Source organism: Ammospiza nelsoni, chromosome 1 (assembly GCF_027579445.1).
Source record: "Ammospiza nelsoni isolate bAmmNel1 chromosome 1, bAmmNel1.pri, whole genome shotgun sequence".
Classification (NCBI taxonomy): Eukaryota; Metazoa; Chordata; class Aves; order Passeriformes; family Passerellidae; genus Ammospiza; species Ammospiza nelsoni.
The window spans coordinates 59,153,810-59,181,401 of NC_080633.1; the positions used below are offsets into that span (position 1 = coordinate 59,153,810).

General features: G+C 38.1%; 1 protein-coding gene across 3 annotated transcripts in view; it reads right to left on the bottom strand.

Annotated features, from left to right (window-relative positions):
- Positions 1–213: 213 nt before the first annotated feature.
- TPPP (tubulin polymerization promoting protein) overlaps positions 214–27,592 on the bottom strand; it is an 80,973-nt gene continuing 53,594 nt past the window's right edge. For all 3 annotated transcript variants that reach the window (XM_059473618.1, XM_059473609.1, XM_059473625.1), the window contains exons 3-4: positions 23,556–23,709; positions 214–11,722 (exon numbers count right to left, since the gene is read on the bottom strand). In XM_059473618.1, the coding sequence (XP_059329601.1) occupies positions 11,528–11,722; positions 23,556–23,709 (349 nt within the window). In that variant the 3' untranslated portion in view covers positions 214–11,527. The remainder of the gene's footprint in view (positions 11,723–23,555; positions 23,710–27,592) is intronic.

Sequence of the window (27,592 nt, forward strand, 5' to 3'; positions counted from 1 at the left end):
AAACCTACTCTCACTGAATAAATGTCAGTGTATGACTGCAAGAATTTTTTCCATTAAGAAACTACTAAGAAATGTTCCTTTAAAGTGTTTGCTTTGAGGCAAAAGTTCAAATTAGTAGTACTAAAATAGAATAAACCTACCAAAATACTACTGAAAGGAAATATTAAAAAAAATTAATTTAGATGGAGTAATGAACAAAATTAGTTGCTTGAATTGTTTTAATGTAAAGAACTTTAATTTCTATCAAGAAATAGCAGACATGCACATGCCTTGAGACTCAAATTGAGCAATTTAATGGGAGCTATTATCAGTTAAGAAACACAACAAATCAACATTTTTGTAACAATGCAGGCAACAACAGATGTTAGTACCATTGCAAATAAGATACCATTGCATAATAAAGTATAAATGCATAAACCAAATAGAGTACCATTGCATTGTTTCATGATGGTAATGCTGATGGACAGAAATCCTCCACACTTAAAATAAACAAAGCCAGCACCACCAAAAAACCAAAATCGGTTCCAAGAACCTGTCTATGGCTGACCAGGATGAAGGGCTGGTCAGGAAACACGTGTATATTTAATGAGATTCCCTCCAGCCAGCCTATCCAATGGCTAGTGCCTGGATCACTGTTTTTCCCTGCTGCTGGAATCTGGACATACAAGTCTATGAAGATCACAGCTACACTTCATCTGCTGGGACAGTCCCATGTCATCATTCCCTTCCCACCTAAAGCACACACTGGATCCCTTGAATAACCAGGATTGGATGTGCAGCCAGCTGAGTAACTATCCCACAAATTCTATGTGTGTAGAGACACACGTCATCAGGCCTTGTAGCCTCCCCAGTAGTTGTTATGGACTGCCTGGTCTCTCTGGTATGTGCTTCCAGCTGTCTCAGAGACACACATGTATCTGGCCCAGCCAGAAAGCTTTGGTAACTGAGCTAAAGCCCCTGCTTGCTGTCTAGGTTAAGCTCAGTATCTGCTGGCAGCCAAATGGTGCTAGACACGCCCTCACTTGACCCAGCTGCTAGCACCACAGGCATATGGGTTCCTGACACCCACAGATTCCACTCCAGTTGCTGGCACCATAGGTAACACCGGCTATTGTAACCCACGGTATGACTCAAGCTGGTAACAATTAGACCTCCATAAGCACATATGTACACAGAACAGAGAATCCCCTCACCCATGAAAATAGTTAGATATTTAATTTAATAAGACAGGGCAGCTCACACTTAGAGGACATCCAGGACATCACCAAATAACTGCAGGGACCAGGGACTAGTCCCTTATCCCTCTGTTTTCCTGTGCTTGTTCCTCCCCAGACCACCAACATCCCTACCTTTGGTTCCTTCCATACATGTTCACTATTGCTGTGGAGAAGAGATGACTGAGAGGGGATTTAATAAATACTTATCAATAAGTATGTGACCTTGGGATTTAATGAATACTTATAAATAAGTATGTGACCAATATGCTTGGGTTATTTTACATTATTAATGAATCGGTGCTGTGAGTTAAATAGAAGCTAAGGAAATGAAAAAAAAAGGCTAATTAGAAGACCAGGTTAAGTCCCCTGAAGACTCAGATTTGGCAGAGATAGCCTTTGCCTCGACACCTCTGAATGTAGTCCTGGCTGTGGTAGAACAGCTTGACAGAGCCATGAAAGATCAGCCTGCACGCGATGTATGGACACGAGAGCAGGAGTGTGTAGTTACGGCAAGAGTAGCTACACAGACTGAAAACTAGCAAAAATAATTGTATTCCTGGAGTAAAGAGAACACATCCTGGCAGACGGGGGTTATTTTCATTTTAAAGCCATGATGTGAAAGTGGTCTGTAGGGGTGAGTGGGCATTTCTAGAGGCCCTATAGGAGAATAATAAAAAATCTTTTTTTGAAGGAAGAAGGAATCCTCTTTTGAAAATACAGATCTTAGTTTCCTTCTTAGAGGAATCCAAAGAACAAAACCTCATTTGAAAATACAGATCTTAGTGTCTTATATTCTCATAGGGCAGAAGAGTACTATCTTCGCCTATCTTAAAGGCTTTTTGAATAGTAAAGAATTTGATTTTTCCTTTAGGTTCTGCTTCACTATGTTTTTTACAGCTTCAGTACCCATACATGCTAAGAGTTAAAAGGAGTATAGGTGGCACAGTCCATGGTCTCTGTGCAGGAAGAAAAGCTATTTCAGGACACAGCTGTATTAGATTTCACTTAAAAGGCAGTTCTAAAGAAGGTTGTCTAGTGTGTGAGAACAAGGAATACCATTTCCAGTTTGGGAACAACTGGTGAAGAAACAGGGTAGCTGTAAGCTATTTAGTTACGTTGCCTTGCAGTTGCTAACCACTGGATTAGCAACTGACTGCTCATTTTGTCAATTAACAATTGACACTGCTGCATTTCTAGAGCAGCACTCTGACTTTTTGTTTTGTCACATTATTAATTATACTATTACAATGTTGTGAATTAAATACTTCAGCCTTCTGCTTCTTGAATAAAATCATGGTATTTGCTACTGGAAAGCTGAGTGATGTTGTTATTTACAAACAGAAGGTCCATATTTGATTTTGGATGTAACATCATTGAAACAATGTTCTATGTAGCAAATTACTTTCTTTCCTTACAAGTAAAATATTTTCAACACCACTTAAAGAAGCTGAGAGAAGTAACTCAGGCTTTTGCACTGAGGATCAATCTAAGGTAGCTAGTTAAGAACAAATGGCTTCATTGATGACAGATCTCATTTGGTGGATTACCATTATGATGGCTATTCAAGCATCATACAAGAATTCTCAAAATATTAATGGATAGCTTTAGTCATTATTCCAACTAGGAAAATAAATGGTAAAGAAGAAATCAATTCTGCTCAGAACCAGACAGCTGAATATTCAGAGAGTATTTTCATGTAATTTATAAATTCAGCAGCAACTAAATTAACATCTCAACTGTAAAATAACTGTTGCTTACAAAGTTTATCAGCAAATATCATTTACTCAATAAATGGCAGAACTGATGTAGTAACACATTTATTGATCACTTTACCAACTAAAAATACAATTTTATACAGTCAGTCAACAGCAGTAACATACTTTATGAGAAGCTATGCTTTAACAAAATGGTGTTTAAAATATGGATTTCACTATAACTTGTCAAGCCAAGCTTTTACAGGACTAATCAAAACAACTGCTGCACTTGAACTTTTCCCCTAAAACATCAACAATAATGTTGCAGACAAAGTAGCTTTTCCATTGTTAATGTGGGTTTAGAATTTAACAAGACAACTTCAAAAGGTTTAAAACATCTGTAACATTGTCATTACTTTAACATTCACACAGATAAAGTGATACATTTAATACTTTCTAGCATTAATAAACAGTGTAAAAATATATTGCATATATATATATATATATATATATATATATAAATTTGTTTCCTTTTCCTGAAAAAACCTAGTACAAACTAGTAGTATATGATCCCCCCTTCAAGTTTCTTTTACTTATTTTAAAGATTGAAGAGTAGTAGTTTTAAATTAACAGAAACAAAGACATGGAAATAAGAGAATCACTGTTGTGCTCCCCCATAACCTCTTGTCATGGTTACTAAGCATATTAACCCCTTGGTGAAGGTGTTTCTATTTTTGCTAACACCAGCTAGAATTTTGGAACTGGCTGCAGTGGGGATAAGATTTTGCCCAGTGGGCTTTGCACTGGATGGTGCCTGGCCCCCTTCATCAAGCGGTTAAAAATCTTTGCTTAGGTCATGTTTTTCTACTATAGTTAAGATTTAGAAATGCTATGCTCAAGTTGTTCATTTGCAATAATGAAAAGAAGATTCAGTGTTAAATTAGTGAGAAAAAGTAAACTTGTAAGGTTAAATGACCATGTAAAAGTTTTTACCGTGTTGAAAATTTCACAGTGAACACAGTAGGCTAGTACAGCTGCAGGTTAATGTTTGCAATGCCTGCAATTATAAATATTGCAGGTAATTATTAGCACACAGCAGCTTCCTGGTTGATGAAAGACAAATGAAAATAAGAACAAAAACTAGTAAGCTCCACTGAAGGTTTTTATCATACTGTACAGTGCTCCAAGGAAGACTATGTCCAGACCTATCTCCACATCCCAACTGCTTAACGATTAGTTAATTTTAATTAGTGCTCTAGCTCAAAGACAAAACAGTTTTGCCTTCCCCCTTTATGATCAGGTCCTGACAGCATGCACATTCAGATTTGTGCAAATGACAAATCAAAACATCTAAATCAAATCAGAAATGGATATTGGAACAGCATGAACTGATAAACATGCTAGCAAAGGAATAAAGCATAATGTGGATAAATAAATGGTTTATGACTGAACAAAATCAATCTCATTCAAAAATTATACTTCTGTATAAATATATATTTCTCCTCTAATATTTAAATCTGTGAAACATCACACCTTGCTAAGAATAAACCTCAATACACTTAGCCAACATTGACCATTTCTCTGCTTTACAGAATGTAAAGACAAATTACTTTGTATTAAAGCATTGTACAAAAAAATTTCCCTGCTGCAAGAATTTGCCAAAGCTGATATATTCTGAACCCAGCATAAAGATTAAAAATAAACACACTTTTTTGCACTCTCTAACTTGGTTTTGCCTATGATCTTACTTTTTCATATACTACAGTGCTAACAAAAGTAGCTTGCCAACATGATTTTATACAGGACATCAGTTTGTAGGTCAACTGACTTTACACAAAGCCTTTGTAAAGATCTAGTACATATTTAGCTTGAATATTACAGACATACACAGCATTTCAGTTGCATTAATATAACCCTATTTAACAGAGTCCAGGCTGTATTATTTCACATTATTTAATTACTTTGTTTAAAAATAGCATTTGAGCAAATGCAAGCATACAGAAACTCATCTGATGTAAACTGGAACTTGAAATAATTTACCACTGTGGGGATTCAGACTGCCATAATTTTTTCTTATTTTGTTGTTCTCTATAATGTAGCTCCTGATCAAAACGCAAAGATGAAAATGGATGAATTGAGTGTATTTTCAGGGCCACATTTTTAATTTAGTTGAGTGTAGCTTTACTCGTATTTCTGATTTTTCCTGAAAAATGTGAAAAGTTGTAGAAAAACCTTGCATAAAGATAACTGGAGGTAAGGGCAAATTATGAGCATTATATTTGAGGTCTTTGCAAATGTTTACATCAAAACTCACTTTGTACAGTGCCATAAGCTTTACAGTAACTCACAAAAAAGAGATGCTGTATATCTGTATTTGAAAATTAATTCATTGGCTATTTAGCTGCAATGGAATATGATAGCAGGTTATCATTTTTCCAAATCAGGTTAGTCAGTTGGGTATTTCAATGCCAATTTCTAAATGCAGGATTTAAAGATAAAGAAGTCTCTTCTGTAGTTTTGCCCTCATGTATATCCATGTCTCCAGAAAATGCCAGTGTGTGTGTGCATGAACAGAAAAGATAACTTCTTTTAAAAAAAATTGCTTCAGACTACCAGAACTGCAAATGTGTGCCAAGAATGCTCAGCCAAGAGGCTGGATTTCCCTCCCCTTTTTTTATGATCAGGCTTATTCTTGCCAAAGTCTACCTTGAGTGGATGATCAAGTAGTTTGAATGAAATAAGCCAATTCAAGTGTTTTCTGACAACAAAGTCAAGAGTTGTATCTTAAACTTGTTCTGAAATCCACCTTCTCCATAGGGTTTTTAAAGCAATATACCAAGTTTAATATACTGAAAAACATGAAAAAAAATACCAAATATATTAACAGATATTTTTCCCTGCAAGAATAAATTACTTGGACAATTAAAACATGGAGGTTCTATCTGCAATATTCTTTTATTTTTTATTATTCTTAGCTAGGACATCATTCAAAGCATTGGTTTTGAGTTTAATGCACCAGCATGAAAGCAACTACAGGTTTCTTGGTAGTTCTAGGATTCTGAAGAATTTAAAAGAACAACCCTGACTGTAATATTAAGTAAGCCAAATGGGCACTTTGGGGTTGCACAAAATGAGTAACTGATTGTTAAATTATATTTTATGGGCAAACACTTCAAATACAGGAGGTACACATGTATTATTTGGAGGTACTCCAGACTTTAGGAATTCCACACAAGTTTAAGAGCTGTCATTATGCTTCTGGTATTTAACTGTACAAAGGTTTAAGCAAGACTTGAGTCCATAGGCAATGTATGACACTCCTGTTTCCTGTTCCCATCTCACTGTACCACAGCTTTATGCTTACTGACAGATGATGAACACCTCTGTGTTTACACAGTGAGTGTCACCTTGCTTCACAAAGCTGGGGCAAATGCAGAGCATAGTTTTAAATGGTTTCTTAAGAGCACTCAGAGGAAAGCTTGCTTTCACTCTTTCTCTCTCTCTTACTTCCTCACTATGGAGAAACTCCTCTTGTCACACTAAATCTATGTTAGAATTGCTGAAGAGTGATTTCTCTCAGAACAGTGTGGACAGGTAAAACCATAAAAGCCTCCTTAGCTCTTCACCTTTATGGTATGAAGGGAGAATGACAACACCCCCAACCAGTCATGCTGAACAGCATTGACTGCAGGACTAGAGCTTGGCCCTAATAAGATTTTAGTTTTTCATCAACATTTACACAGTTCAATTACTTAAGCTGGATCTAAAGAGCATGTGTACACACACAAACCTACACAAGTCTTGTGCATTACATTACTTAATACCAACTAAGTGACAAACCAAGAACATAATATTCACACTACAAACAACATACACAAAAGTGTAGTTATTTTGGCACACACGCAAGGCTGACAGTCAGTTAAAAGGACACTTACCAGTGCAACACTACATTTGCTCTATCATGAAGGTAAAAGGTTTGCTCTTGGCCAGTGCAAACAGAGAATTCTCAGTCACAGATGACAGGCACATGCCCCCAGAATACATGCATCCCTGAAGGCAGGGTTATGTTTTGACTATTATACATGCAGGCACAAAGAATTAAAATTTATTTCATAACTATGAAAATTCTTAAGGAAAAAACCTATCAATTACAACTTTAAAGTTTTGGTCTTGGAGGAATATACATGAGGATTTTCTCAACAGATGGTTACAGATGGCTGGGATATCTATCACTTGCAAGTCAAACCCATAGTAGTCATTTGCCTTTTTGTTCTGCCTAATTCCAGCTACTATAAAATATTAATTGAGCCAATAGAGGGGAAAAAAAGGATGACTGAAATGGTACTTTGTGAACAAAGCTTTGTAAAATTCTAAAAAATTGTCAGACTTTTAAATTCAATTGTCAGAATTTTTAGTTTAGGAAAGGTCAGTAAAATACATACTTCAATTCAAAGTATCTTTGAAAGACGATCTCTATGCTGATGAAAAACATAAACTGTGACATGTATGTAGTTTTCAAATCTCCCTTTCTCTTCCCTAAATAAAAAGGAGGTAAGAAGTATTATAGTTTTAAAAAATAGGGATTAAATTTTGTCTATAGTCTAATATTCAACATTTCCCTTGGGATTCCAAATATTTGACTACAATTAATTACAACTGTTCATATAAGACCCATGAAATTATGTGTGTTTTTTAATGTCTGCTTCTCAGTAATGCTATTGTGATAGCTTTGACAACCACAAAGAACAGGACAATCATTTTTAGTTTTGATACTTCCATACTAATGGTTGCAAAACTCCCAGCAAAACTCTAAACTAAAGCTCATGAAGTGACTAAACAGAATTAGTAAGCAAGCCCTAATAAGAAAATCCCTTTTGACCGCTGCATATTTTACTTAAAAACAACATTATTTTTAAAAACTTATTTGTAATGACTATTCATTTGCCTCAGTAAGAATTTTAGCTTCTTGCTCTCAGTCTTCTCAGGTTTTGATGGTCAGGTTAAGCTTCAGTAGACACACAGGTAAGGATTGTGTACTGCCACAGTATTTAAATGAAATTTGAGTCTATTCTTTAAGGCAGTTATTTCTAAAAGCTATCTGACTTTCTGCTCACATTTTTTTTGGTAGCATCTACTGTAGTAATGAAAGCAAAGATAACTAGGAACAACAGGGTTTTATAGAAGATGTCACATAAGACAGTGCTACATAGTGGAAGATGCTGAAAATCAAGCTGGAAATTTAGATGGAATCAATTGAGATGCCTCCAAAAGAGAGAGGACAGTAAATCTTATTAGGTTCCCATGTCCTTATTTCAGACATGATGTTCAGTTACAGTCTGCAGCATGGTGCATCAGAAGAGAATATGCTCAACAACACACTAAGGGCTGAAAATGGGGCACCTCCTCAGCTATCCTTTCCTGTCATCTTTGAGGTATAAGCCGTACTTACTGTCCTGAGAGTTGAGGGAATAGCAGATGAGTAAGAAAATGTACTTTGCCTCATTCCCAAGCAGGCCTGGCACTTAAAAGCTAATAATCAAGCAAGTATTTAGGCTTTTAATTTCCTATCAATATTAGTGGAATAGTAAGAGCTTAAGTAGGTAGTGAACCCCTAATACACAGCTGCATAAGATGCTTTTATTCATAGCTATTATCTTTCACACCAAGCGTAGTAAAAGAGAAAAACCTTTACTATCTTCCCAGTAACAACTTTCCTTTGTAACTGTTACATCAGAATGACTTCTTTTCATGTAACACTTTGAGGTTTAAAACTATCATACTGTAGAAACAAAGTAGAAAAAAGGAAGTGTGTTCCTCAAAATAAAATACTGCTATCTGAACCATCTTCTCAGGTTCTGATCCCAAGCTTAGTATGGCATTGAAAGAATTTCAAATTTTGCATCAGGTATAAATAAAGGGCTTTTGGTTCATGGCAGGGATTTTCTACTGCACAAGCAATGCAAAGTAAACTCTGGCAGAACCTCTGCTTGTTCCATCAGCCTCTTACAGCTCAATTTCTAGACAGTGTCAGCTTGGATCTGTTCGCACTCTCAATTCCCTTGCATGCCTTCGTGTGCTGATCTCTCTCTCACTTTGAAACAACATCTTAAAACCTAATTATATCTGAAAATCTTCCTAACCAATCACTCCTCCTGTATGGAAACATTCTGGCATTACAGACTCTGTATTTGGGCAAAGTGTCACCCAGTGTCACCCAATAGCTAGCAACAAAGACCCAGGTCAACAGTGTGCTCCTGGACTCTGCAGTAGGCTGGACACCACCCTTTAGTGAGGCTGGGTCCAGAACTTTTCAGTTACCAGTGAGTTATTAGTCAAGTCTTAAAATCAAAAGGAAAAACAGGAACACTGATTTTGCATGTAAGTCAGCTGAAGGATTCATCAAGGGTTGTAGGCTCAGCCATTTTATTCATTAGAAAAACTAGGACTACCCTGGAGCCATCTTCGGGTGCCCACGCACCAGTGACAAAGAAGGCTCTTTACATTTTGACAGTTTACTACCATGCCAGAATAATTTAGCCACTGTTGGTATCAAGTATTCTATTTTCTGCTTTGGAGTATGGCAGGTCCCCAGTGCAATACAGTAGTGGATAACCCTTCACTCTTCCAGAACACTGGGTAATTCTTGGAAAGGGTTCACAAAGCTGAACACTTTGCATCCTGAGCGTCTTTACATACACCTAAACTCTTCACAGGTAACCAAAGTCATCCGTGGGAAAAGCAATTTAAATCTTCAGGAGCATGTGTTGTGTTTTGGCAAACTTCCCTCCCGCTTAAAAACAAACATCAAAATGAATTATAAACAAACAAAAGGATGTCCAAGTCCACAAGGAAGCTCTTGCCTTTTGTTTGCTATTGTTTTGGTTTTAGGCTGATGTATGGGCTCAAAGGGTCACTGAGGACAAAGTTACAGGACAGGGTACCTCACAATGTCAGCAGAATAAAACATGAACAGTTTAAGGGCTGAAAACCAGAGCTCTCTTTCCATACATTGGCCAAATACAGACTGTTCACCTGCATGGCACATGACAGCACACACTGCTCACCCATGTTTATGTACTCTCAGTGGGATGCTGGTACGGGTGGAGGGAGAGCAATACATCTATTAACCTTTATTAAGAGTTGAACATGAAAATCAGGGCACAAGCTCTTTTTGAAACAAAGGAAGGCAGAAGTGCAAAGAGCTGGCTTTGAATACTGAACATCCTATCTTTCATAACTTTAGAGAAAGAGAGTAATACATCAAGGTACTTGTTCAGCTCTTGCAGAAAATTAGAATGGCCTTGAATGGCCTTTTCTCTCCTTGTCAACCAATATTGAAAAAAGTTATTTTTATTCCAATTAATTTCTTTCGGCATTCTGGATCCCAGCTAGGTCACACTCAGCTGCCTGTACCCTGTGGGACTGGCTCTCCTGGTAACATTGGAAAGCCATTCCCAGCAATACTATCACTCCCAAGTCTGGTAGCAAAAGTGAACAGAGAATCAAATCCCTTGGATTCAAACAAATCAACCATAAAATGTAGCCCAGTTATAATGATTTGGGGTTTTTTTGAGGGAAAATTGCACCTGATTACATAGATATTAATTGTATATGTCCTTACTCCAAGGGGCCATAAGCTTTCCTTACATATGTTAGAGCTTAAAGGGACTATGTGCCAACATATGTGCAAAACATTCATTTAATAGTAATCTGATTGGCAGTGTTAAGTCATAAACAATATTTTAAAGTATTATTAGCTTAATGCCCTTTTCACTTCCAATGTGAGGCAGTGCAAACTTGAAAACAGACTGAAAATCCTTAACTATACTTTCTTAGTAATGTCTTGCTCCTCACCTCTCAGTTACTACAATAGCTCCATCCAAATCCAGCCAGTCAGAACCATGCTACAGTAGACACAAGAAAAGCACAAAGTATAGACAGGAGGAAAGTAAGGGCTGGAATTTTCCAACTCTTTCTGCTGACATAAAATACTTTAGAGCCTATATTGTCCTAGAAATAGCTTTTTTTTTCAGTTTTTCAATAAGTGGTATATGACAATCACAGGCTAGAACCTCGTATATTACTACCACTTACTTCCCCATAGTTTATTTAAGAGAAGTGCTAGATTCCATATAAGACATTTAAAAAAAACCCCTAAAATAATAGTCAAATGAAACTGCGTAAGTAATGGGATATTCTTCAGAAAGACTGCTACGAAAGATCCTCTTTTCAAGAGGTTCTCTTTGACATCATCAGGGCAACTGAACACCAAGGAATGTTTGAGTTATTTTGCTTCAATTGACAAAGTGTGGTATAACTGCTCTTGACTTTGGCTTTGTTGTTTGTTGATTTACGTTTTTTTCCTAAAGCTCAACAAAATAATATCTTTTTTATACCTACATATTTATTTATTTTTGCCAATATATGAATGAGGAATGTAATGAAGTGGCATTGTGCTGCAAGTAGCTCAGCAGATGTTGAAATCAGTTCCAGTTCCTGAAGACAACTTCTTGACAACATAGTCTCAACATTTACAATAACTGAAACATGTGGGATTCATAACATCATCCTTACAAATGTATACTCTATTCCCCTCTGTGTTGTAAACCCTCAGCCTTACTTGTTTCCTTGTACTTTATGATCATATGTGCCTGCATGCTTGTAACCAGATACATATCCTGAGTTATCCACCAGATCTTCTCGGCCAGCTCTGCCTTTTCCTTTCCCACTGGCATCAAACCTCTCTTTGTGAGAACCCGTGAATTTTGAAGTATCTGTAAGGCGTGAAACAGTTGGAGATGAAACGGTTTTCTATTGGAAGAAAAAAAAGAAACAAAACAAAAAAGACACATCAGAAATCAGCTATTCTTAATACAGATATGTTTACATGCTACCAAGATTTAAATCTTTCTAATGACAAAGACTATGGAAATACCTACTCCTTCCCAGCAATAGCATACAAAAGATGTTTGTTTCTTGCCATTACATACAATGACAATAATAATATAGCAGAAAAGGAAATAGCAAAAATTATGTCAAAACCTTTTGGAAGAGACTTTCAGTATAAGATACTTTTGATTAATAATCAAGTTCTAAGCACCAAGGATACAAAGAAGTTTCATCTTGATTTCACATTTTGAACCATGTTCAAAATCCATTATGTCAACATGAAAGTATAAAAGCATGGCTCCACCAATATAGAAAAGGTATTCCAATACAACTAGAATTCATTGCTTCAAAAGACAATTTCATTCTAAACTCTAGGTTTCATGAGAGAAGTAACAAACTGGAAGGACTGAAAGTAATTTCTAATATTAGAAAATTAGCAGTCCATGAAATGGCGCTTAGCAAAGACTTTTCTCCCACTGAGTCATATCAGGCTCAAAAATCAGTTTTGTTGTCATCAGGATAAAAAATATTTGACTACAGAAACAGAAAAAAAAATTATTGCACATAACAATACAGAAGCATGATAACCTCTGTGCTTGGACTAGGAGCAGCCTCTTTGATCCTTAAATTTATATTTTAATTTTATTTATTTATATTAATTAATTACATTATATTTTAGTTTTATTTATTTATTTAAAATCATGTGAAGAAAAAACATGCAAGACTTTTTGTCTTTTAACAAAGAGTGCTAAAATATGGGCATTTTTTTATGTGCGTCACCTGTCACTATCTGAAAGAAAATGACCACTGGAGCAGTCTTTGCTCAAAACAGCATTGCTAAATGACCTTTAGGGACTTCTGTCTTGCAGTCTTAAGAGTACTATTTGCAGAGGTAGTTATTTTCCTATACTGAAAAAACAGGTATCAAGACAATGCTTAGGAAGAAATATTGGTCTAATATATACTGTTTGCTTGTTCACATTGACCTGGTAGCACCTTTTAACAAGGAAAACTCCAAATGAAAGACAAGGGCAATATATTCAATATGGAGTTAATTAAACTTAAATCATATTTGCTTTCTTTGTATTTAAAAAACATTACAGAAAATCAGTTTTGTCTACATGTGCATACACTCTCTACCATCACACCCACAGAGAAGTCTCAGAAATTCTCTGTTGACTGCCCTTTCCTTTACCTAATTCATTCTCAGGACAGATGGCTCTTCTGAGAATTTGTAATGGTAAACTTAATCACTATTTGAAAAAGAAAGACTACAGCTTCTGCTCCTCTGTTTCAAAGGTGCAGTATGAAATGTATGAAGTTTTCCTCAATACACAAACTACAATAAAAACATATCAGAATTTTTGTACAGCAACATATTTAGTAACATACATATTAAAACTTGTGTGAGTGGATGGAAATGCACACATATTAACATGCAAGAAGAAACAGTAGAACAAGGATTAATAGAATGGCTCATGTCAAAAATGAAGGATGTTCCCAGAAAACTATTCCCAGTGGCAAACTTGAGAAATGTGGTGTTTATATCCAGACACCTGCATTCTGATAAGACCTTGACACACATGCCTTATAAGGTGCATCTTTACAAGACAGCAGCATGCCACACAAGGCCTTCCTTTTCTTATTTATATGTAGACACGTTTCAAACCAACAAAGAAAACTGAGGATGGGCAACAGCTTGGCAGGTTAAAAAATATAATATTTTTGTCCCAAAAAACAATTAAGCAAAACCTAAAACCACAGCACAAGGAACAGCACAAATCCAGAGCAAGAGCAACAGTGATCCCACATCATGTGATCTTTCAGCCCAAGATGGATCAGAACGTTTCCTGCATCACAGGAGTCATAATATATGACTTGAACATTAAAGGCAAGGCAAACATTCCTTCTCTGAATTGCTTTTTACTGAGTAAGAAATACAGCCTTTTCCTAAGTTGTATGTCAAGTCACTGATGTGCCCCTTCCTACATATGACAGATTATTACAATTGAAATACTGTTGATTTGCTGCTGGCAAAATTCTTATAAAATGAGAATTTTTCTTATAAAATTCTTATAAAATTTTGTATTGTTTCCAACAATACAAAATCCAAGCAATGTTAATTCCTTGCACATTATGCTCTCACTCCCTGAACTGATGTATCTATATAAAAGATCAGAGATGAGATGCCACTACAAGGCTATGCAGAACACCTCATTTCTCCTGTTCCTTCTTTTCCATCACTGTTATGATGAACATGTATACATTAAAAAGAAAATATTTGTTTCCTTTTAAGGTGAGGTGAACATTTTTAAGGTTGTGCTAAGATGCTTTCATTCAAAAAAGTCTTTGTAAATACAGAGTAGAATACACAACAACTTTACACCCATTCTGGGCTCCTCAACCAGAAGCAGCTAGTGGTACTATATATCACAGAATCATAGAGAAGTCCTGTGACTGAGCACTACTGAAAAAAAGCCTTGCACCATCATCTTTGCACCCTCCCTTCAGGTATTTATACGCATGGATATGGGATTCACCCTTGAGCCTTCTCCAGGTTACACAGTCCCAGCTCCCTCAGCCTTTCGTCATAGGAGATATGCTCCAGTCCCTCCATCATCTTTATGGTCCTTTTCTGAACTCTCTCCAGTAGATTATCAGTCTTCTCCAGGGAGCCTAGAACTGAATGCAGGACTTCAGATAAGATTTCACCAGTGCTGAGCAGAGGGGAAGGAACACCCTGTTTGCTTGGCAATACTTCTAGTGCAGCTGAGATACCAGCTCACTGGTTCATGTTCAGCTTGGTGTCCACAAACATTCCCAGGTCCATTTCAACCAATTTCCTTTCCATCTGCATGGCCCCCTGCACATACTGGTGAATAGGGCTCTTCCTCATGTGTTGCAGGACTTTGCATTGCTTGCTGAGCTTGCTGAAGTTCCTGCCAGCCCAGATCTCCAGCCTGTGAGGTCCCTCTGGATGGCAACCATCCCATCTGGATGACCTATCAGCCACTCCTCCTACCTCTGTGTCATCACAAACCCACTGAAAGTATACCATACGCTATCATGAAGATGATTAATGAAGATGCTATGTATGGACCCAGTATGGACCCCTGGGGTACACCACTGTTTTCCAGCCTCCGACTAGACTTTGCACTGTTCATCAATACCTTCAGGGCCCAACCATTCAGCCTGTTTTCAATCCACTTCAGTGTCTGCCCATCCAGCCACTACAGCACCAGCTTGAGGGGCTGTGAGACTCTTGTAAGAGATGACACCAAAGGCCTTACTGAAGCCTGGGAAGACATTGTACTACTCCCTTCTTGCCCAGTCTACTTGGGCAGTCATTTAATTGTAGAAGTTTACAGGTCAGTCAAACACAACTCTCCCTTGGTGATCAACCATGCTGATTAATCCTGATGACTTTCTTCTCCTTCATGTGCCTGGATATGATTTCTAGGACTAGCTGTACCATTACTTTCAGTGTCTTAACATGAAAAATTTATCCATAAAGATTCCTCTATAAGCCGATGACTTATTTTTAGTGAAAAGCCTTTAGAAACTGAATGTGCAAGCAACAGTTCTTATCAAAATGGTTCTTTTCTGTTTCTGAAAAAAAACAACTATGCAGATTAAACTGGGTATTAAGCAAAAGGCAAAACCAATTGAAAGGGTGGCCATGAGCTCATTCTCTACAATCCATCTGCTCATTATTGCACAAGGGTATGGGGAGGCAAATAAAAAAAGTGGGGAGTGGAGGGAGAAAGCTGACCATTCTTCTTAAGTAAAGAAAAATGTAGGAAGAAATATAGTGAAGAGCACAAAGGGCTGGATGAGAACAATTTCCACAATACCAAGTTACTACTCTACTCTCCCTTCTTTTTCACAATGAATCACATACAAATGATTCTGCCTTGTCATATAGCAATTCTGCTTGAACTATTTATTATCTAAAGTAAGTTATATAATCTCTCTAGTTACATTATTCTAAAGGAAATAAATTCCTTGGGGCCAATCTCCTCTTTTTTTTTTTTTTTTTTTTTCTCTGAGACCATAGAAGTCTTCATTTTCCATCTCTTATTTGCACATACAGTCAACCACAAAGTTTGCATATAAAAGAAAGTGCCCATGAACTTCAATTTTTTATTTTAAAAAAAACTTAGTCTAAGGAAGAAAGTTTTACTTAGCACAACAGAATCAAACATAATCATTTAGTGCTCCAAATTGAGTTTATTAATTTTTTTGTGCATTTTTTTTCTTAGAAATTCAGTATTTTTCCTCACTTTGTGTTAGTGTCTACAAAGAAGTGCTGCTAAGATAGCAAGGGGCTTGGAGCATGTGACATACATGGAAAAGATGATGGGAATGTGTTTATAAAGACTCAGAATTGAAAAGGGAGAGACAAATCATATTCCTGTCCTCAACAGAGTGGTTATATTAGAAACAGAGACGGTTAGGAAGTAAACAATAATGGGCATGATTTGAAAGATATGAAATTCCAAGTAGACACATGAGAATTTTTCACCACTGTGGTTGGTCAAGCCTGGAAAGGGGGGGGGATTCTCTGTTTCTGAGGACTACCAAAACTTAAAATGATTAAGTCACAGAACAACTTAGGTTGGAAAGAACCTTTCAGTATGAGTGTTTATCTAGCATAGGGCCCTGCTCACAGCAAGGCTCCAACGAGCTTACATAGAAACTCCTCCAGTCAAGTCCTGAACACCTGCAAAGTCCCATAGCCTCCATGGGCAACATGTTCCAAGGTCTGACAAGACTGCAGGTAAGTAAAAAAACCAAAACAATCCAACATCTCATCCAAATTCCCGATTACCAATAGTGCAACTTCTGTCTGAAGCAGCCCTCATACCAAAGACAGGAAGTGAAAGCTGTAGTCTTTAAACCCTGAAAACCTTAACAAATGCCACATTCCTCCCTTGCCCTCTCTTGAAAAAGACAACTCTGCAAACTTACACAGATTTTGCCTGCTACCTCAAGATAACTAATGAATCAAGGACCAGTTTACAGAGCAAGCAACACAATCCACTTCATTATATTCAAGAATTTGAATTAGTTCCAGAAATGCATTATCAGCCCTTAGAAAACTGAAATGAACTACTGTAAAAAGGAAATGAGGGCACAGAAGTCAAGAACATTAATTTTCTCTACTGTAGTAGAAGTAGAAGTATATAGCAGTTTGCCAAAGAAAAATATATGAACTGAAAGCTCTGCAGCTGTACTGGCTTGGCTTGTTTGCAGCAGGAAAACTGTATGATTTTATAGACTCCAAAGACCCCACAAAATCAACTCTTGTGTCAAAAGGCTAGAAGCATCACATGATGTGATGCCACATCACATAGTGAAGCCACAATCATGAAAATAAGGTAACAGTGTGAGACTGGAAGATTTCCCACACTTTCAACACTTTTCCCTCCAGAACAAAGCTGAGGCAAAGAAGAGGAAAGACAGATCAGTGCTGCCAAGGTAGCGTTCCTCATTTTCTGTCAGCACACATTACCATCCCTTCCTCAAAGCTCACAGTTCAAAACCCAAGCAAATGTCACAAAAGCTTTGCACCCAGCACAGTGCAAAGGGCTTCACGAGCAGGGCAGTGCAGCCCACACTCCTGCAGCTGCACAGGGCTCACTCCTGCAGCACCACGGCCCCTGACAAGCTTGCGGCAACTCTGTGCTGGGCAGCTCTGCACACAGCATGGCACCATTCCCAAAAGGCTTTCCACAACCACTTCCTGGGAAGGAAAAGCACCAAGAAAACCTACTGGACTTCAGGAATATCACACCTTCCAAACAAACACCGAGTGCCCTGGCTTCCACAATGAACTCTTGGCTCCACTCAAACAACTTTGCCTCAAGGTATTTTCTACCGCTTGCCATCGCTGACAAAGACTTGGGCTTCACTTAAAGCTGCTCCACAGCTTAGGCAGAAACTTAATGATGCAAAACCCTGCAGTTGGGTTTCCTGCTTGGTTTTCCTTCCTGAATTACAAATGTCCAGATAGTACAGAAATAGTCCCTGCCTGCCTGAGGGACTGAGTCTCTTCAGCAATCAGTGCTGGGAGTGCCTACACGGCCAAAAAACACTGGTGACAGACAGGAGGTGACCTGCTCCTCTTACTCCTCACCACAAGGGTGCAACACCTTAGCCACAGTACTCCTGGCCACACTGTCAGCTTCAGTCTGACAGTTCCTCTGAACGCTTTCCAATATCTGCTCCTTCAACCATAAAACTTCACTATCTAACAGCACATCCTCCTAGAAAACGTTGCCATGGAGATTTCTTTATGCAACTAAAATGTTCTGGGAGCCCGCAGAATCAGCACCAACATTCATAGTCTCAGCAAGGTTTTGAAAAATTATCATTCTGCTGGTAATATCCACAACCTTTGTAAAAATAGGAAACAAAAAATGACTGCAACATGGAAAGAGAATTTCAAAGGGAAAGTCTGCCACCCTTTTGGGGGGTGTGGGGGGCATTGTACCACAACTCCATACCAAAACTGTATTTCCTTTGTTTTTAAATTCATGGGAATGCATGCACATGTATTAGAAGTCTGCAGAAAGTCAGAAACAGAGATCAAGCTTCAAATAAAATTTGGATTTCATTCATGTTCCTTTGCTTTAGCACATGTACAGACACACCAACACAAAAGTAAACAATAAACAACTCCACTTCAATAATGCCAGAAAGTAGCATCATTTTAATGAACCCTGGTGAGGACTTTCAATGGAATGGTTCCCAGTAATGCCACTCAGATGATACAGCACTGCAAGTCCTAATTCTATATACATACCTAAACCTTCTCACTTACTAGGAGCCCAGCCAGAGATAGAGAAAAGATATCAAAATGGTTCCTTATATGTGACACCACTTAGGGCAAAATTCACATAAATGTGCCTGACCAAGGTCTAGCTCCATCAAGAGATGACCATGTGTAGTCCAGCTGTCAGGTGTTATTTGGCAGCTGCAAGAGACCCCTTCCTTTCCTCCTCTCTAAGATTAGCCCCATAACTCCAGTTCTCCAGCATTTCAACAGTCCAAGTCACTGCATCATCCCAACTCATGGGATCTAGCAGCCTGATTAATAAGATCTCCCTCAAAAACAGTGTGCCAACACTTCTCTGAGGAGTTTTTCATTCTTTTTGGTGGTGAAGACAAAACAGAAGGGGAAATATATTATAAAGCCTTTTTTTTTCAGTGAGGGTGTTGTTGAATCCTTCTTCAATTTAATGCTACAACCAATCTTTAATGAGACTTGGTCCAAAGCTAGATGCTGTCAACATAAGCCTTTACATATACTACCATCCCTCTTCCTCATTTTTTAAATGTATTTCCTGGAGAGCCTCTATTCATCCCTCACAGCACTCCAGTTAGAAGAGTTAACACACCTGCACAATCCCAGCGATTCACATCTCTGCCACTAATTTGCCCTGCTTTCCCCATACTATATGCTTTTGTGTGCAGGCATTAGAGACAGACCCCATGTCCTGCTGCATTTATGGAAGGGTAAAAATCTCCCTTGTCAGGCTTGTCCCCCAAACATATCTGCTCTACCCCTTATGATCTTTCATCTTCAGGTTATGGCAACCTTCCATACCCAGTCTAATAGTCTCCTCAGCAGATCAGTAGGCTTAGTTTGTAAAGATACTCTTGTTCTACTTTGTTAGATTTATTCCATCCCTGCTGAGTAGCCCTCATTTCTCTAGTCCTGGAAGCCAAAGCCCCATCTTCAAGAGAAGCCATACAGTCCACTTCTATCCAATCTTTTCTCCTCCCAGGACTGGCAAGGCAAGATCTTAGCTGCTTACCCATCACCCTCATCCTTAAACCTCTGTAGTTCCTCTTTATATGCACCAGGTTACCTCCAGAGCAGTACTCTGGGTATCCACAAGGAAGAGAAAGGAAGAAGAGGTCCATGTGAGGAGGTTGGACAAATCTTGGCTGTGCATCTGCAGCAATCCCAGATCCTGGCACCTACCAAGCAATAAAACTCCTGAGACATCAGGTGAGATCAGAAAATACATGCCTTGATCATCCACAAGAAGAATCTCCAGTAATTTTCTGTGACTGGTACCCATTACTCCTGACTCATGGTACAGCACTATTGCCAGAGTATAGTGTCACCATTATGGAACAGGGAAGTGTAATAGCACATGAGATATTTGGGATGGCAAAATCTTCTGGGACTATTCACTCAACTCCTTTCCAGATTTTCACTAACACACAGCTCATGCTAAGGCCTGATATAACTACAAATCTGTGGCCAGCCAAGGATTCATTCAAGCAAGGATTCTTAAAAGAACCTGTCTGTCCTCACAGTGTGAGACAGTGCTGCTCAACATTATCACTCATTTCCCCCTTTTTGTGTGAACACTAAATTCAGGTTCAGCTGACTCTGATGTGTCGTGTTGATCCCCACCAGTGCTTAGGATACTATATGTATTCTGAAATTGAACAACTGCAGGTGGAGCAGATCTGTGATCTTTTGTTGCCAGAAGGCACAACCTTTCAGCCTTTTCTATCTCAATAGTCTCTGTCCACTCGGTCTTCAGCTGTCACTGCTTCCTCACCTTGTGTAGCTTGGGTTTTCCACAAATACCACGTCAGTCTCCTCTTCATCTTCTCCCACCATGGAATCTCAGGACCTCAACTACAGCACATCTCCCACAAGAGTGGCCACCATTGCCCTGACCTCCAGGAAGACACAAAAGCTCTCTGAAGCATTTAAGGTGGATATAGGACTTCTTCCTAAGAGAGCCAAGGACTTTCAGTTCTGCAGACTTCTAAATCTTAATGGAAGTCTATGTGCTGGACAGTATCTCCTGCAGCTTTTTCAGACTACCACTGTATAGTCTTCAAGCAGATTCACATAGTCCTAAGTGGAACTCCTAGGCCTCTTTGCAATTCTGCTGCAACAACTGTTTTGTCTCATTTACCACACTCTGTGGGATGCACTCTGGCTTCCTTGCTCTTGCCCTAACAGGTATGTTTTGGTGATAATATGATCCTGCCCACATCAACATCTCCCTAAGCACCCATCATCTAGCTTTTAAAGTGCTGTTGCTGCTGTACTGCCCTGCCACCCACACTCCTCTCACCATGAATCTCACTGGATTGAGTCCTGAAAAACCTGATCTGGCTTTAAGTTACTCCTCTTGTGAACAAAAAGGTTTGAATGAGATCAACTCAGATTCCTTGCACTTGAAATTGTTCTGCATTTCTATGTCATGAATATACACTGAAGTTCAACTGGTTTTATTTTAACAGCAAACAATAACCAAAGTAAGGATCTGTTTCCCAGGAGGTGCAAAAATGCATTCAGGATGGTTATGGCACACAGTCCTTGGTACAGGAAAAGAAAGAACCTCAGTTTTGCTCTTTGTAAAATTTGTGTAGGAATGAGGACAATTAAAAGGCCCTAGACTTCATTTACATGTCTGTTTACAAGCCGCCAAAGTTACATGACCTACACCATATATTCTATTGAGAGATTACCACCAAGTGAGCTAATAAAGCTACTGGCTTCATTAACCTGTATCACTTTTCTGTGTTTTTCTTCCTCTGTGACAAAATCAATAATATATGTTCTGTTCCCAGATTGGAAAGCAGCCTAAAATTCACTTGGTTTCAATGTCTGGCTGCTGAGCCTTCTCAACTGCATCAACAACAAGCAGGGATTTTTGTAATTCTGTGACATTCTGAAGGAGAAGAAAAAAATAAACAGGAGAAGATAAAAGATCTTCTATTACTTCTATCCCAACATGCACTAAAATCCTCATTGTCTGATGTGAAGGTAAACTTTCCAACTGTTCTGCTGAAGGAGTGCTTTCACCAGGCTGCCATTTAGTCCCCACATACTGACCCTACCACCTACCTGCCCAGAATACCCAGTGCAGAATATGAGAAGAAGCCAAGACACTAAGTTCCCCACATGCTGCTGAAGTATTCTTATCCACAAGCTTCACTTAATCATACTTTCAACTCCTTCCCTAATATGTTTAGAGTAATGTGTCAGTAGAAGTTTTCTGTCTGAGACCTGAACCAAATCTACATGACCTATAGCAGAGTTTTACAGAGCAGGGCACACACTACAAGGCATGACTTACCTTAGAACTTTTAAGAAAAGCTTAAAGTAACTTTATCTAACCGTACAGAAAGCAGCACAATTTGAAATTTCCACAATATTGACTTCGCAAAGTAAACTAAGCATTAAAAGCTTGTATAGAGAATTCATATCTGTGCTCCTGGACTGCAGGAGGACAGTGGCCTTGTATTCATTCATTTATTTTAATGTCTTTAATTGCCAAGTTTGTGGGTCTTTTTTACCATCCAGGAACTAAATTAGCATGAGAAAACAAACATCAAATTTGGTTTTATATACACACATGCACACACTCCCCGTCTGCAATCTCCCTCCTTTTTAAGCTCTGCCTCCTGCCCCTTACTTTTCCAGGTAGCAGAACAAGATATTCTGATCCCCTTAACTTCTCAACTCTCCCCAGAAGGGCACATATTGAACAGTCAAGGCTCACATCTCTGGCTCATATTCCCCTCCACTCTTTCTCCCCTTCCTGCTCACTCATATACCTCTGCTGAACCTATATGATACTACGTTGCATCTGCAAAGCTCTCTCATCCATGCATCCCTCACAGAAAGAGACTACTCCTTTAGTAGTAGACACTGCTCATTTCAATGTCTGCCTGCTAAAATACCCAAAATGGAAGCAGGAGTGAGGTGTAGAAGAATGTACACAATTTGAGAGAAGACTCCCTGAACAGATGAAGAAGTTATTCAAATCTATTAAGGCAAGTGAAGAAAAAAAAGGAAGGTTCAAGTTTTAAGTCTGTATCAAAATTATCACTTGTTTTAAATGAGAGTAGAAGAGCAATAAAATAAAAAACTTGCAAAAAGCTAACTTATTTTAGAACTCAAAAGAGATATTTCCACTTGATGTTTATTTTACACTGATCATTTGCAGAGAACCAGTTTCTGAAAAGATTACATTTTCATTTAGAGCTTTACAGGCAAAATTCAGGAGGATCACAAATTTTAAGCAGATGAATTAAACTGACAGAACTATTCAAGCTGATGGTACACACTCCACTATCTCCAAAAATACTGGAAAAAAGCTTGCCTAGCCCGGGCATCTAAAAGGACAATCAAGCTAATGTACAGTATGCTTCTCCATTTTCACATACAAAGCTCAACACCAGTATTTTAAAATGAAAAAGACAGAACATTATAGCTCTGACAGACTTGGAACAAACAAGAAACAAAGACCAGACCACATGATAATTATTCCCAGATTTTCAGTGTTCTGGGATTCACATGGTGTAATTAATGTATTTTAAGATATCTTTGCTTTCTGGTATTTCACAAAACATCTTAAAACTTTTTATTGAAGGAAATAACTTTTTATTATACTCCTTTTGATTTGGATACACCACTCTTCAAAAACATTTCATTGTTCTAAGCATGCACAAGCTCAGGTGCTACTGACATGCTACTATGTGATAGTACAATTCCTAGAAGACACAATGACAGTACCACACAGGAACACATAGTAGTTGTTGCACAGTCTTTGCTCCAATTCTGCTTTGCTCAGAGTCTTCGCTCAGAACCTTCATGCTCACAGAGAAATTGGATTTGTGGATTGTGGAGGGAAGTGGTAAACATAACAACACTGCAATAGAACAAAGGACAGGTAGAAACAATCTGTCCATGAGACCAGTAACATACCGTTACTCCAGTTAAACCTGGGCCTTTTCCTTCAATTAGTTTATACATTTCTTGAAGTGCTTCCTCATCACTTTTGCCTTTAAATCGCTTCTTGGAGAGTTCTTGAAGAGCTTCCTTAAACTGCTCAAAAGTAATAGTTCTTACAGACTTTCCCCTGTTGAAAGACACAATTGAAAGAATTTACAAGAGAGCACAAAAAGCCATTGAAAGAAATTACAAGAGAGCACAAAAAGTATTTCAAGAATAGCAGAATGGTTTCAGTTTACCACAGTGAACAACAGAGAACTGTAACAGAACAGGAAAGCCCATGCATCCCATTTATGGTGTCAAATAAAACATATTCCAGGAATATAATTTTTTTTTTTTATAAGCACATCAGCAGGATAGCACTTCACAGACTTCCTTTGATGAATGTTCAGAAATAAAGAGGAAATAAAGCGACTGGGTCTACCGTCAAAATGCCTGCAGCTCATCAAATTAAATACAGTCTCATTTGGTTGATCACTTATAATGCCTGCATGTATAAGACAAGATCTGAAGCATCTTAGGCAAGTCTTTTTATTTACTACTTTTTATTCCTCTTTGAATAACTTACTATCATATTATTTATAAGTCACTATTCACATATTCACAAATAAATTAAGAATTATTCTGCTATTGTGCAAAGCAAACCACTGAAATGCATTTTAAAACTTGAAATTCCTTTTCAATTGAAGACTGACAAGTTTTTAAATGACACATTTAAATTCAATACCTGTCTTCCTTTGTAGACCATCATCTTCAAAAAACATTTAAAGGTATGCAGAAAACACAATATAGTAGCCTGGTAAATTCATAGATTTTGCTGTACAAGTATGTGGTGCAAATTCTGATAATGGGAAATTTACACTTTACAAACACCAGTTTATACTGTCATTCCTGCAGATCTTTTTTGGTCCATCACACCAAAGGTTTCAGTTGATAGAATTCTTAAAAAGCATTCACTACAGTGATATGTTTAACCAAAAGAAGGTTAATGCATGTCTGTTTTCTAGCATTTTAAAATATTCAGTTTAGGCAGGAGATAATGTTGCAGAGTAAGCACAGTTCCACTCAATTCCCTAATATTAACCTAGTTTTAGTGTTCCTCATTTTAAAATTCAGGTACAAAGCAACAGCATCAGTGAACTTACTCACATTAAACAAAAACCAACTATTTTTAGTTGTTATGAATTACAGAAGAGACAAACCACATCTTTTCCTCTATTAGTAAACTACAGATTCTCTGATCTTTAGAATAAGAATTTAACCCTAAAAGGTAGCCATATATTCTGAACTAAAGTTTATCAGATCAAATAGAACCATTTTCAAAAAGATGTTTTGATACTTATGCTGATATAATCTTAAATAGTATCACTTAAAAAGCAGAACATGTTTACATTACCAAACTCTCAAAGTAAAAGTAACATTTGAGAGTCTATGTTGCTGGGAAACATGCTACTACACAAGTTTTGTTTGCTGCTTGAGCATTTATTTTTATGCCAATTTAGAGAACATTTCAAGCAAATCAGGGGAAAAAAATAACGAAGCACCACCACATAACCCAGACCAGTCCTTTCAACAGGGACAGCTGTTTATAGAGGAATAAACAATAGATGCTAGGATAAAGTATGCACCAGCAACAGAAATCTTGGGCTAGAAAAGCAGTACACAGAGATCTAATTTTAATTCAAGTGTCAAAAAGACCATTGTGAAGAGCAATTCAGCTATACATCATGGATTTATCTTTGATCTTCATTTAGATACCTTCAATGGTTAAATTCCTCTCAGCTAGAGGATGCCTCCACTAATGAAAAGGGGAAATTATATTTCTGGTTTAGCAACCAACACTTAGAAAATGACTCCTGCTTCAATTAACTAAACAAAAATGAAATTTTATACCAGGCTTTTAAAACAAAGATAAATTGGTTATTCACAACAAAATTCAACACTAAGGGAACCCTTTACATAATTGTTCATTACTAGCATTCTTTATTTTCAATGCAGCCCAACATATGTATCAAATGTCAGCAACCGCCACAAAATAAACTTGATGTATTTTTTGACCAAACATTGCTGTTTGCAACTACTTGTCTGCTTTAGGTAAAGCATGTGCTGGAGTATCTTAGAATTAGCTGGTAAAAGAACATCATGACAGTAGAAATAAAGAATATGATCCAGCATTTCATTAATCAGAAAGACAGGTGGAATAAACTGCAATTAACTACCTGGAATTTCTCCAGGATTCTCATTACTAGGATTAACATCCCTCTTCTGATGAAACACGTCCAAGAACTTTTAAGTAGCACAAAGAGGTCAAGACTTCATTTTGTTTTGCCTCTAATTTAGAAAAAGAAAGCACTGTCAATCACTGCAATCACTGCACCGTTGTTATGCTCCAGCATAACAACACCCTAAGACCCTAAATTCTCTACAGACTCACTGCTAGGCTAGCCAAGCCTAGCATTCAGGCCTTGCCAAAGGCAGTCTTCTGTAGCACATAGGTATAGCGTGGATCATCAGTCAGGATCATTGCAGTGGGAAAGAGAATGATCACTTTCAGCAAAACCAGCAAAAATTCATGTTGACTTGTTTATTTTTGACAGAATATTCTGAGCTGGAAAGGACCCACAAGGATGATCAAGTTCAACCCTTAAATGATCAAATCCATGACCTTGTTGCTATTAGCACCACACTCTAAACAAATGAACTGATCTCAGGCTTTTATTAACACATGAAGAATTTCTGCTTGCACACTTATTAAACAGAAGAGCATAACTTTTTTGTATGAATTAAAAGGAAAAATACATAAATACGGCTGCCAAGACGAACAAAGAACATTTGGTATAAGACACAGGTCTACCTACCTTTCGCATTTCATCTCTTCCCTGTCACTTACATGGGGCAAGGAAATGAATGGATTTTTCCTCTTCAGCTTAAGGTAAAATCACAAATTGGACACATATATGACCAATGTACTATTATTGCAGCTGAACCCCGAAAGAGAAACAAATGTGCATCATGGCTGATATTCTTTATCAGACAACAACATTAATTGGAGCGATGTTTAAAACAAGATTGGGAGTGAAGGAATTTTTGCAACTATATCCCAAGTTTCCTAAATAAAACAGCTTTAATTTTGAAATTTGTTATCTTTTTCTACACTCCAAAAATATCCCCTCTTGCTCCTCCATGTATTACATTATCAAGTCCACTTGTAAAGCATCATAATTAACTCCAAAACTCCACAGCTGCAACATATGCCAAGTCTTGTGGAAAACCCTAGGAACACGACATGGTCTTGCATTTTTGGTATGCGAGGTATGGTACATGTATGCCACGTACCAGCATCTAAATTATCAAGCAGCAATCCTATACCCCTCCTCTCTCTAGAGACAGGTCTTGAAGAGCTCTGGGCAGATGCTGTCATCATGATTACTAACTAGAAGAGCATGCTCGCCTCTCCTCTGTCTGTACAGACATGGGTTGAATGCACAGGAGACCACTGACTGAGTAGGTAGAAATGACAGAGGAAAAGTCTTTCAACAAACCTTGATTTACACAGTCTCTCCAATCCAGGTCCACCAATATACACTAGGGATAATGACTTGTGTGCACTATTGGATGGAAAATTGGACATGAGCCAGCAATATGCACTCCCAGCCCAGAAAGCGAACACCTGTATCTGGGGCTGCACCAAAAGCAGCGTGGGAGCTGTGGGAGGGGATTCTACTCTGCTGTGCTGAGAGCCCACTTGGAGCACTGCATCCAGCTCTGGGGCCCCAGCACAGGAAAGACACTGACCTGTTGGAGTGAGTCCAGAGGAGGACCACAGAGTTGATCAGAGAGAAGGAACAGCCCTGCCATGAAGACAAATTTGGGAGAGTTGGGGTTCTTCAATCTGGTGGAGACATGGCTCCAGGAGACCCTACAGCAGCTTTTAGGGGGCTAACAAGGAAGGATGGGGGCAGGCTTTTTAGCAGAGCTGTTGTGATAGGACAAGGTAATGGCTGCAAACT